Source organism: Sylvia atricapilla, chromosome 17, assembly GCF_009819655.1.
Source record: "Sylvia atricapilla isolate bSylAtr1 chromosome 17, bSylAtr1.pri, whole genome shotgun sequence".
NCBI lineage: Eukaryota > Metazoa > Chordata > Aves > Passeriformes > Sylviidae > Sylvia > Sylvia atricapilla.
Genome location: NC_089156.1, coordinates 8,465,138 through 8,477,401, shown reverse-complemented (window position 1 = coordinate 8,477,401; position 12,264 = coordinate 8,465,138). Strand labels below are relative to the sequence as shown.

Genomic DNA, 12,264 nt, shown 5'->3' with positions numbered 1-12,264 from the left:
CTTTACAGGCAGGTAAGGCCTATGCAAACTCCAGACCTCTGTGTCGCCCTGCTGATCCTCACTTCAGGACATACATCCACAGCCTGGAGTCCTCTCCAGGCAGGAGAGACTGCTACTGGTTTTGAAGACATGGGAGAAATATCAACCCGTTGCTGGAGATGTTCAAGTTGTGGTGCACAGAAATCTGCTAGTGGAGGAGAGAGTTCTTGTACTGTGCTGTGAGGTCTCTGCTCCTGCCAGATGCCGGTGATGGATTAGAGCCTCTGGGAGATGTGGTGAAGAGCCTGGAGGAGAAAGGCTGCCTGTGATCTTTTTGATTTCTGAGAGGGGAGCCAGTGTGTCAGCAAAGGTCAGGTTATGATGATCTCCATAAGGAAAACTCACCTGAGATTTATGGAATGCTGTCTGGCATGGCAGTGGGCTTGACCCTTGCACAGCTGTAGCCGAGGTGTGTCTTGGCAAGGCTGCATTTCTCAGGGGGTGGCTCCCCTGATCTGACTCCATGTGCAGAGCTAGGGTGAGTCCAAAGCCTTGCTGTGCTGCTTCATCTTAACATCTGGCTCAGCATCACAAGTGTAGGAAATACCAAAGAGAAGAAGAGCTGCATCTGAACCATGATGGTCATGCTCAGGTTGAATTAGAGCCCTCAGCCTGCAGTGGAGAGCTGGGGAAGGAACAGTGTGCCTTTTGTTCTTGCTCTCCTTGAGAGCTGATAACTAGCTTCCACTGAGTCATCCACATCTGAGTTTTAATGTAATGTAACTTTGGAATTCTGGAAAACTGATCGGTCCTCAAGCATAGATCATTTTCCAGGTGGAGGATTTTGAAGCTGCTAAGGCAGGGGGATCCCCCTTGTTGAAACACATTTGCTTGTTTTTTGAGCTGCTTCAGCAAAATCAACATTTCTTTCAAAAATCTTTCAATAAGACATTTCTGACAAGCACCTCTTCTTCCCTGCTGTTTTGAGGGATGGTTGTTTTCATGTCTCTCCTCTCATCTCTCTCCCTGAAGACTGCATTCAGGGCCCTTGGGTTTTGTTAACTAAGATGGTGTACTTCATTTTTGTTTGTTTATTTATAATTTATTTTATATTGTGGGTTTTGTACCTGTGACTAAGCATGTACTTTAGATGTGTAAAAATTTATTAATAAAGTCTTTAAAATGCTGTGTCTAGTCAGACTGTCGTCTGTCTGTAGCCAGGTCTGATCAGCATATGGTATGGGGCCGTGTGTTACAGTAATAACACATGAGAAGGCATAATTAGATGCTTGTGCAAGTCCTCTCTCAGTAAACACATAGTAATTGGTACCCGTGCAGAATATTTTGGAGGTTTTTCTGCTCCTGCCTTTAATGAATGAGAAGCTGCTGCCTCCTTGACTCTGAGTTAAGAGAGCATGAAAGGTGAGCAGTTATGGTTCAGAAGTGCACGGGTGGTTCAGTGTCTGAAATACCTGTCAGGCTTAGCTTGACTTTTGCCATCTTTTTAATCTTATTGTACATAAAATACCCAGGTGAAAACTAGCAAAAACAAATCCCCATGACTTCTGCATATCAAAGATTTTAATGCTGCAGACTTTTAAACTCTAAAAAGCAGCTTATTTGGACAAGTCCTTTCAAAGTTTGCACTCAAACTTTGCTGCCTTGTCAGAGATTGCAATTAAAGAACTTTCTGATGAGTGTTTTTAATTGAATCCAGATAATCAGAAAAGTGCATCTCTCCAGTGTATGTAGAACTCAGATTCCAAATAAAGCTTTTCTATAAAACTTGAGGGTTGGATATTTTTAGGACAATTGAGCCCCTGGTAGGATGATGTGTCAGAAGTTATTTTTACAAGTATGGGATCCAGTATCAGAATCCACACAGCTGGAGCACAGGCTTGCCTTTATGGCTCCCAGCTCTCCCCTTTTGAAACCAGTTGGCATTGGTTACACAATGTGCAGGATGACTGTTTTGTTGCTGGAGCAAGTTGGAGAGGACAATTATGAAAACAGACTTATTTACATTACAATTACAATCCGGCAATTTCTGGATTTGGGTGGGGGCCTACAATTCATGTTAACATTCCCCACATTCAGACTCAACTGAAAACATGATGAGCCAAGTGTTTGCACCCTTTTTAATTTTGAACTGGGAGTGCCTGGGTGTGTGGAGGAGATGGAAGCAGGCGTCTTTCTTTCAAGCTGGCCTACATGGCTGACACTGAAAAATGCCCCAACAGGGATGTGGAGGTCAGGGAGGGTTTGTCAGAGCCAAACCTGATGGTTCTACATGCATCAAAGTCTGGTTGGAGTGTCAGGACCTTCTGAGTTGAAGCTCAGAGCATTGCAGTGTGAATTTGAGGAGTTCAAAGGGATTTAAATAAGAACAGTGATTAATAGAGGCTGTATCTAAAGGAGTGTTTCATGCAGCTGAGTTTGAGTTTCAGATGATAATGGCAAAGTCTGCCAGCTTGTCTTCCCTCCTGATTAATGAAAAGCTGTCTGAAGCAAATAGTCAAAAATAGAAGGGTCTCAATTCTAGCCAGGTTTAAATCAATAATCACAGAACCAAAATAGACTGGAGGGGACCTTGTGAGAGAACTGGAATGACACTAACAAAAATGCTAATTCCAGGAAAAATGAATGGGGATGCAAGTCTTGCAGCAGGCATGTGTGGATACAGTAGAGAATTCACTTACCATTTTTAAAAGCACCCTTCCATAACAGGAAGGGCTGTCTGTACATGGGTCAATTGTTCTATAGTAGCTGGCAGGATAAATAGGGGGAAGAGACCTTTTTTCCCCTCCTTTCTAGTGTTGAATCTGTAGAGAAAGTCCTAGGGATTGCTCTGCAGGCTCTGTGGGAGGAGTGCAGAGATCAAAAGCAGCTTGATAGAGGCAGGACAGAGCTCTCCATTTTACAGGCAAGTTCTCAGGCCTCTGTGTGTGTTCCCTGAGCCTGGGGAGGGGCAGCAGCTGTGCTGGCTGTGGGCAGAGTTGGCTCTCCATGCCAAGCCCCTGACCAATCTCCCAGAACAGCCATGCTCAGGATACCTCCATCCCTGCTGCTGTACAGGAGCCAGGGTGACATGTTAGAATAGCACAGCCCATTGAGGGCACTAAATCTAGTGCAGAATAGATGCTAAAGCTAAAAAGTGTGTCCAGCCCCCCTCCATCACCATCCCACTGTGGATTCCTACTTGTTAATGCTGCCAAAGGCTGGAGGAGATCACTGTGGCCCTGCTTAAACTGTTAAAGTGGTCAGTTACTGACATTAAAATAGATATTTTAAGTCTCCACTGCTTTGGCTTCTCTTTCCTGTTGTTGGATCTTGTTACATCTCTCTCAGAATGAGGAATTCAGTGTCTCAGTGATTGCTCTCTTTGTGATGAAAGACTCTGATCCAGTCATCCTTTAACCTTCTTTGATAGGCTGCATGGAAAGACTTCCTAAAGCCTTTTATTAAAACGCATATTTTCCCATTCCTGTATCATTAGAACACTGTTTCAACAGTTAATTGCAGAGAGATGGACTTCTATTTTTCTAGTGTGTTGAATAGAGTAAGTACTTTGGAGTATCTAATGGGATGAATGACAGAGATAGTTTTTCTTCAGACAGCAGCATTCTTCTTCTAGGTGTTATTAATCTCCCTTGTATTAGGTATGGAGTCATTAGCACAGGTAATGTAAAAGTAGAAATTTGATAGAAGGTTGCTAATTCTCTGCCAGCATAATGGATGAGCAGGGAAATGTTCTTCTCCTCAATTAAGCATTGTCTCTGATCTCTATCTGAAGTCAATCAAATACCAAAATGGTTCCAGTCTAAAATTTGACTTTAGGCTGCCTTGAAGTGGGGATTTTGGGCTCTTCTGTGCTGTTCAGTCTTGTGCAGGTGGACTGGGGAATGTGAACCACTAACTACTTCAAAGTCCTTTGAAGAGCCATTTTTACCTTTGACTGTCTCCCTGCTTGGCTGAGCTGAGCTCTTCTGTTATTTACTGAACCTCACTTGTATAAGTCATTGGAGTGAAGTATTCTTTTCTCCTCTGATGCCTTAATCATCTTTTCTGCCTGAAGGTCAGTGCCAACCAGGCCTTTTAGTGTAGGCTTTAGGCCTCTGTTCCATAGGCCAGTGCAAGAATGAAGTGAATAAAATTGGCAGTTCCTATACTGAACAATAAAACATAAAAGAAAAAGATGCAAGGATGGCCTGTGTTGTGGAAACAATTTCTGTACAAATACTAAATGACCAGAACAAGTTTAACTTGCAGAAGTGACCAGGTTGAGCTATAGGAAGCAGTGCACTATTTCCTTGAGGAAATCCCCTTGAGGAGTTTTTTTTGTTGTGTTTGGGGTTTTTGCTAGGAGTCTGTGGCCTGGGATGCCTGAGTGGCTGTTTGGACAGCAAACACATAGGCTTTGAGTAGGCATGTATTTAACTTGGCACGCACCTCCCAGTATTTGATGTATCTGTGCCAAGCCATGAGGTCTCATGAAGAAGAATCTGTCAGGGTATGGTCTAGTTCCTGGCTTCTGCCCCAGACATGAGCAACTCAGTTCACTTTTCTGTTTCTCTTTCCCTGCATTTGCAAAGATGCTTTGGAGACTCTTTAGGGCTAACCCCATCTTTACTGACTGGGTAGTCAGCTGTTGATTGGGCATCTGACCTTGGTCAGCAGTTCTCAGACCTGTGAGAGCATGCATGGAGGAGTGGATGCGTGTGAATCACATAACTGAACAGAATGTCGATTTTCTTTTGTTCTCCTTTAACTGACCACACATGATACGTGAGACACATGATGGTGCGTGAGATAAACTTGATGGGAAAAGATGAAGAAGACTTTCTATTATTGCTTGATCTTGGTTTAACCACTTCTTTCGGTTTTGTCTTTTGCTGGTTTTAGCTGCTTCCGTGCCAATGCCTTCTTATCCCAGTTCTGGCTCTGGTAGTTCCTCTAGCAGCTCATCCACCTCCCACCTGACATCACCTCCTGTAAGTACAGCTCAGGGTTTGTATTAATGGTTTCCCTGCTTGTGTGTTTGAAATGAGGTCTCTGCTTTTGCACTCTCCTGGTGCAAATCACTGAACACTAGTTCTGGCTGGGCTTGGTGCAGTGTTCTCTCCAGTTTAGAGTTTGGACCTGTAGGTTGGCTTACTCTCCCCAGGACATACTCCGGTGTTCCATTGCCTGTTGCATGAAAAGCCTTTATGAAAGAAGTTGGTATGAATGACACTAGCTTGTCTTGGCAGAGATGGAAAGTTCTTGGAACCCAGACTGGTTGTTAATTCAGGGTATAGCTCTGCTTCCTTGGCTGCATGTTCTGTGTGTTCAAGCAAAGTCTCTGCAGCCTGACAGTACATCCACCTCCTCCTGACCAGCATGTCCAGGCACCACAGAGGGACATTCAGCAAAGCTGTTTGCTCAGACCAGACCTGCCACAGTCCAGTGGTCTTGTGAAAGATGATCTGAACCAGGGTTTTCTCTCTGGTTACCCAAAACGGTGAAAACTTTTCTGGAGGGCAGAATATTTAAGTGACCAGTGAAGTGACGTTCCTCCAGCTCGTGGAACTGAAAGGTTGTTTTTGAAGGTTCTTGGTGAAAGCTGCCTTTGACTTTGAACTCAGGAATGCTGGTGGTGTGATTGGTAAGGAAAGGGAGAAGGATGGGACTTTTTCCTTCCTGGTATGACTGCTTTTTTGCTCTGTTCTCTGACTTCCCCTGAGCCAAAGTATCTGAATCTGGTATGAGAAAGGCTGAGAAACACCAGCAGAAGTTGATGTAGGTGCTCATGACGTGAACAGAGAAGACAGGTCTGCTTCCCTCTGAGTGTTTCATAACTGTGTCCCTGAGAGCCTTCTCCCTGCAGCCTGAAGTAGAGGGTGTTTGGCTGGGGCCCTCCTGGCCATAAGACTCCAGGAATGAGCAGATGGTGTGAAAAGCAGACTCACTCTCCTGAGCTTTCCTGGTCTGGGAAGCTTAAGGATGGTACAGAATCAGTGCCAGACTGGGAGGAGGTCCCGTGTTAGAGGTTTACTGCACCTCTCCTGTTCTGCCTTTGGAGGTTTTGCTGATGGAGGTGTGCTGGCTCAGTCTGGGAAAAATGCCATGTCTGCAGGGTAGAGTTCACAGATTGGGTGGAAAAGAGACAACTTTGACAGCTGGAAAATTCCTCCCGCCTGTATTTACTGTGTGTGCAGAGAGAGGTGCAGCAGAGAGTCTCTGGAGGGTGAGCAAGGTCTTAATGAGGCCCAAGTAAAAGCTGCTTCAAGTCTTTCTCAGCCTGGAAATGCATTAGGATAAAGATTGTGATCTGCTCCATGGGCAGTTCAGCTGCCTTAAAGCTTTCTTAAACCATCCGGCCTCCTCCATCTGTCTGCACTGTGAGGGGATTGTGGGGCTATTCATCATTTAGCTGAAGGAAGCAGGGAAACGGGACTTTTTAGGGACTGTCCTCCCTCTGACAGCTGTGAGCTGTTTATCTGCTGAAAGTTTAATCTCTTTTGGGCTTGCCTTTAGCTCCTTAGCAGCAGTACAGCAAAACAGGGTGGTCTTGGAAGTTCGGGAACACTTATCTCTGTGTTACCAAGTGCTGCAAAAGCACAAATAGAGACCAGATGGTTCTGTGTTTAAGAACAAAACAGAAAAAGCATAACCTTAAAGAACAACCAAAAGTATCTCTGAAAGCTCCTCACATGTTCCCAGCCATACTAAAGTGAGTTGGTAGAAAATGCCTGGTTGATCCAAAAAACCTCAGCAGAGGGATGCAATACCTCAAGTGAATTTTTCTTACCTGTGGAGCATCAGACACACTGGAAGTATGTTTTATGTAACAAAAGATGTGCTGTTCTGACAGGGACATAAAAGGCTGTTCCTTTTCAGCGAACTGAACAGCTGCTTCTGGCAAACCATCAGCCCTGGTTTATCAGCAAAATGTTGTTTGCAACCTTGTACAGCTCAGTTTAAAGGATGGAGCAGAATGATGAAGTAGCTGTGCTGAAGCCAGTGTTTGTTTTCTCCTTGAATTAGCAGTCCCTTGGAGAGATGCAGCAGCAGCTGCAGGAGAAGGCGCTGGCATCTCCTACCCAGGATTCTCCTGGGTTTCTGCATGGATCCAAGGACTCTGCAGGAAGCAGCAGCAAGAATTCCTCCTGTGACACAGATGACTTTGTCATGGTCCCAGCACAGTTCTCAAGTAAGGTGGTTTCTGAAAATGGTTCCTGAGCAGAGGGGGATGTGTGTGTTAAGGATAGATATTGGAAAGCTGAAAGAGTGATTAAACTTGTCTGTTTTGACTCAGTAGTAGGAACAGTTTTGTTTTCAAGCTGGCTGAGACATCTGGCTCACTGGCTAGTTTCATAGGATATTTTGTAATTACCTTTAAAGACAGGATTTGAGAGGAAAGATTACTTGAGGACCTCAATAAGAGATTGAACCTGGAAATCCAACTGGAAAAGAAGATAAATAGGCTCACAGGGAAAAGTCTCTCTCTCACAGAAGCTTTTACCTTGTTATCCTGTCTTCAGTTTCACTCAGCATCACAGTCCAAGACAGGATTTCAGCCAGCAAGCTGGATTTTACACTTGAAAAAAAATCCCTGAGAAAAACTAAAATATGTTGTTTTCTCTTCAAATGCTCTAAATTTCTTTTTAAGGACCTTTATGTGTTTATACTTTGATAGGACTTGCTTGAAAATACAGATGTGCATAGAATCAGGGGCTCAGTCCAACCACATGCCTAAATATGTCCATGCACAAATCCTTACTTTTCCAGCAAAAGAATGTTATTCAGCCTTGCCCACCACCTTGTATGGTGTTTTGCTGAGTTGGGACTTGGTGATAACTGCTGAGATTCCTCCTTTCGCAGTTGCACCATTTCTAAAACAGGAATTTGGAGAGGTAGAGTAATCTCTGGAAGATCTCTGCAATCCTTGTGATAAGGAGGAGCTTGTGTTTTCCCTGGAATCAGTGGTGGGACCAGTGCACACTTGCCTGGTGCTGGTCAGGTTCCCAGTGTTCAGATGTTTGCTGTGTATCCAGCTGCCAGCTCATTTGGCTGCCCTGGATTTTTGCCACGGAGGACAGGGATGTTCCAAAGCACTACGAGTGTCTTGTTCCACTTTGACACAGCAGCCAGTGACTTGAACCAAGTGGACATGGACCTGCTGCTTCAAATGATTCCCAGTTTTTGGCCCCCTTCCAAGAAGGCTTGCTTTCAGCCTAAATTTTCCAAAACTTTAGGGTATAAGAATCAGCAGCATCCACCACAAACTTCAGCTTCAGTCCACATGTGATTTTCAAAATACTGACTTCAGGAACAACTCAGGAGGGCTTGGAGGAGCAGGAAATTCTACACAAAATCTCAATTGCTATAAATGTATAAAGATTTTAAAGAAAATTATCTCTAATTAATCTGTTTCTTCGCTTCCTTGTCCCTCAGGTGATTTAACTGCTGAGGCTGCAGGAGGGAAACCAATCCAGGACAGTCTGATGTACAGTGGGTAAGACCACCAAAGCACCTGAAATTGTCCAGCCACTGGAGCCTGCTGGGTGTTTGGGACTGTGGGGTTCTGGTGGATGGGAGGAAGATGTTCCTGAGTTGGCCTGTTTTTTCAGGGATCTCTGTCACCTGCCTGGTTCTGACCATTTTCAGTTTCATGTAGCAGGATGACAGTCCCCAGAGCTCCCATGATGAGGTGCTGGGCAGACACAGCTCTGTTGCTGTGCTTTGTAGGAGGGAAACAGGGTTGGGTTCCCAGGCTCTGACAGCTGAGTTCTTTCTGTTTCCTTTAGGAGTTCCCTGGTGACTTCAGCAGGCTTGGAAAGCCAGGGAAGGACACCATCTCCATCACCCCCCTACAGCAGTTCTCCAAGCCCATCTGGGTAAGAAAAAGTGTTTTGTGCGACACTGAATAATTGAACTCCCATTGACTTCCAAGGGGGATTTTACTGCTGTTGATGTGCTGGGCCAGATGCACATCTCTCCTCCTAATTAATGGGTAACAACAAACACCCAGGAGAAACTCCCCAGCCTTGGGCACTGATCAGTCCCAACCACTGAGCTGTCTCTCCCTCTTCTGGCTCTCAGGAGGAGCTAGGAGAGAGAGCACAGGAGAGCAGGAATGAACTCTGTTCCCTGAGGGGGCAGGGATCTCTTCTCAAGCAGAAGGTAAATGTACTCCACTGGCATATCCTCCCAGTGCCCAGCCCTCAAATGTGGGGAGAATTCCAGCCAAAGACCCTTGTTTCTAATTCATGCAGTGAATTAGAGCACAACACTTCATCCAAGGCTGAAGTTATGATGGACTTGAGTTACTGGACAAGTGTGGGGGAGTGTTGCTCACCTCCCCTTGCTGTTGAAGGACAGATGAGGGCCTGCTCTTTGTGGTTTGTTGAAAAGCTCTTTGCACTGTGTCTCTGTAAAGTAATGCTGATACTGGACCTTGTTTGCTAATGGGGGATGCAAGAGTAGGAGGAACATGTGCAAACAGGCATGCTCATGGGTTTCATTCCAACTAAACCAGTTGCTCTAAACTCAGTTTTGGCCTTTAGGAGTGTTGTAGGTGACAGCTGCCCACTCATGACAGTGCCAGCTGCCCAGTGGGGCCAGACACTTTTGTGCTCTGAAGGTGTTAATGGTCTGTGGAAGATGATCCCCTGACTCTGGGCCCTGAAGCTTTAGGGTGTGTGCTTAGCTTGCAGGGAACTTCTGGTGTTGCTTCCCGTCTTGTTCTTGCCTGCTGGGGAAGCAGGACAGCTTTCATCTTCTGTTCTGTCAATATGGCACCTATCAGGGAAGGATAGTTTAAGGGGATTTCACACTGGGAGATGAATGACCCTAAAATCTTTTTTAAGAAGAAAATATAGTCCCAGGCTGTGTGTTTGAACACATTTGTCACATGAGCAGAGCCCAGAAAATGACAAAACATAGCCTGAAAGCATACAAATTTAACAGAGAATAATATAGCTCAGAGCCTCACTGACGTGATCAGATTAATTGGCAAGCGTGTACCACAGTGTGGAGTTTAATTGCATGAGGCTTCTTATGCCATCGCCTGCTAAGCTTTTTAACAGCTTATTCCTTAACTGATTCCTTTGCATTCTGGAGATCAGTCTCTATTAAAGGATTTGGCCTTGCTTCTGGGCAACAGTGAGGAGAAATTCATGGAAGTTGACCACAAATGCTGCCCACTTCTCACTGCTCACCAAACTGGCCTTATCATTTTCTAGTGTATCCCAGGGTGGCCAGTCAATGCCAGAAGCTTTGATCTAAACATGTTTCCCCTCTCACTGTCTTTCCTATTCGTTCCCAGCAGCTCCTGTGGAGCAGATGCCAAACCCTCTAGTGCTATTTCCCGCTTTTCTATCTGCTTTGAGATAACACTTGAAAGGCTCGTTTCTGTGCTGTTCAGGGTGAGGGGTAAGGCATCAGTAATGGAAGATTGGAGAAGTCACTCTGAGTCCAGAGGATGAAGCATGCTCTTTGATCTGTCCCCTCACAGTGCTCAGAACTGGTGTCACCCAGGTGTGCCCTCACTGGGTTTCAGTGCCATTCCCTGCAGATGGCACGGGACCTCTTGGGTCAGCACTTGGCTCCACTGGTGCAGAGGACTCCTGGTTTTCCCTCTGCCTGCTCACTTGGAAGCAGCAGTTCTCCCTTCCATGTGTGGCTCCAGGCTAGCAAGCAATGCTGGCTGCTGTCCAAGTGGGACAGAAAGCAAGGGCTGTTTCAGAGTGACCAGCAGTGGGTTTTCCACAGGATGTCATGGTGCACTCTAGGACAACTCTCCTTGCTCTTAATTAAGAGATTAAGAACTGGGCAGAATTAAAACATGCCAATCGTTGATCCTTTTTTAAAATTGTTTCTTAAACACCTCCTTGAAGATGCTTAGTAAGTCCAATGAAAGGTAATTTCTTGGATGTACCCCACAGCACTAGATTTAATACCATTTTCAAAGAGCTTTTAATTACTGCCAAGTAGTTAAACTCCCTGTCCCAGCTTTATCTCTTGGACTTTGCAGGTTTATGGTCAATTGCATTCTTTAGGGCTTGAGGCCAGTTAGCAGGTTTAGTGTATGTCACCTCATTTGGATAATTTCCTTTGCAACTTGCACCATTGAAGGAAAGAAGGAATAACTTGGTAGAACTCTTGGGTAGAGGGAAGATCCTTTTACCAAGAACTTCTTTTCTGATAAAGAATTTTGACCAGATAGAAAGGATAGAGTTTAAAATATACATTCAAACGGAGTACAAGGCTTCACATGAACCTTCAGATTTCTTGCTAAAGCTTAGTTTTGTTTATGTCTGTCACAACACCACGTTTTATACTCATGGAAGGCAGATACATCAAAGCCTCACCTTTTTGCTGAGCCACTGGAAACCTTGAATGCCTTTATTTTATTGTGTGTCAGTGAAGAATCAAGGCATCCATGCTTCCTTTCGGAGACAAAAAGGAAATAAAGAGTTTGTTTTCTTTGTGGAAGAAGTAAGAGCACACAGGGGAAGAATATATGGAACTTTAAAAACTTGGGAGAGGAATGATAAGATCAGAATCATTTGATTGTTCAGCCTTGATGAAAGACCTCTTCCAGTTCTTCGGCTCTCCTGTGATGGAGGAGTGTCTTCACATGTGCTGTGTGGAGATCTGCAGACACTTTACTGCCAACCAGCTTTGCTCAGTGCTGTCACCGTAAACCACAGAATGCTATAACCTTCCTCAAAACAGAAATTCTGCTAATGGGGTGCTTTGAACTGCCAAATAAGTTACAAACTCTTATTTCTTCCTCTGAGTACACACATGTGTACTTTCTGAATTAAATATATCCTTTCGTGTCATGTAAAATATTTCCAGTCCAAGTGCTAGACACCAAGGAGTGATGCTTCCAGCTTCTCAGGGGAGACCCAGGTGCATGTCCTCAATTGACAAGGAGGGAGACTGCAGAAGCTTCATTACCAATAAGATCTTCCTGTAGTTGTACAACATCTTTGCAATTGGTGTTGGCAGTTGTAAATAGCATTGCCATGGCAATTAATCCTAGAATTCTGGGGCCTTTGGGAAAAGACTTTAGGCAGCTGCTTAGTTAACTGTGGTATTTGCATGGGTTTTGTACAGTGTGGTGGTTTGTGTGTAGCCTGGTGGACAGGCCAAGAGTAACCTGGGGGAACAGGAATCAGATATGAGCCAATGAACCTGCTTGTATGGAAGGAGCCTGAAATTTGCAGAATGGACTTGTCCCATTTTGTGTGCGTGGTATTATTCTATGGTGTCCTTGATGGGTATATAGATACC

General features: G+C 44.8%; 1 protein-coding gene across 7 annotated transcripts in view; it reads left to right on the top strand.

Annotated features, from left to right (window-relative positions):
• The window catches only part of ULK1 (unc-51 like autophagy activating kinase 1), a 77,647-nt gene that overhangs the window by 44,384 nt on the left and 20,999 nt on the right, over nucleotides 1-12,264 (top strand). For 5 of the 7 annotated variants that reach the window (XM_066331485.1, XM_066331481.1, XM_066331483.1 and 2 more), the window contains 4 exons: nucleotides 4,882-4,970; nucleotides 7,006-7,171; nucleotides 8,416-8,476; nucleotides 8,769-8,858. In XM_066331485.1, coding sequence (XP_066187582.1) covers nucleotides 4,882-4,970; nucleotides 7,006-7,171; nucleotides 8,416-8,476; nucleotides 8,769-8,858 — 406 coding nt within the window. The remainder of the gene's footprint in view (nucleotides 1-4,881; nucleotides 4,971-7,005; nucleotides 7,172-8,415; nucleotides 8,477-8,768; nucleotides 8,859-12,264) is intronic. The other 2 variants (XM_066331482.1, XM_066331484.1) reach the window with 1 other exon arrangement.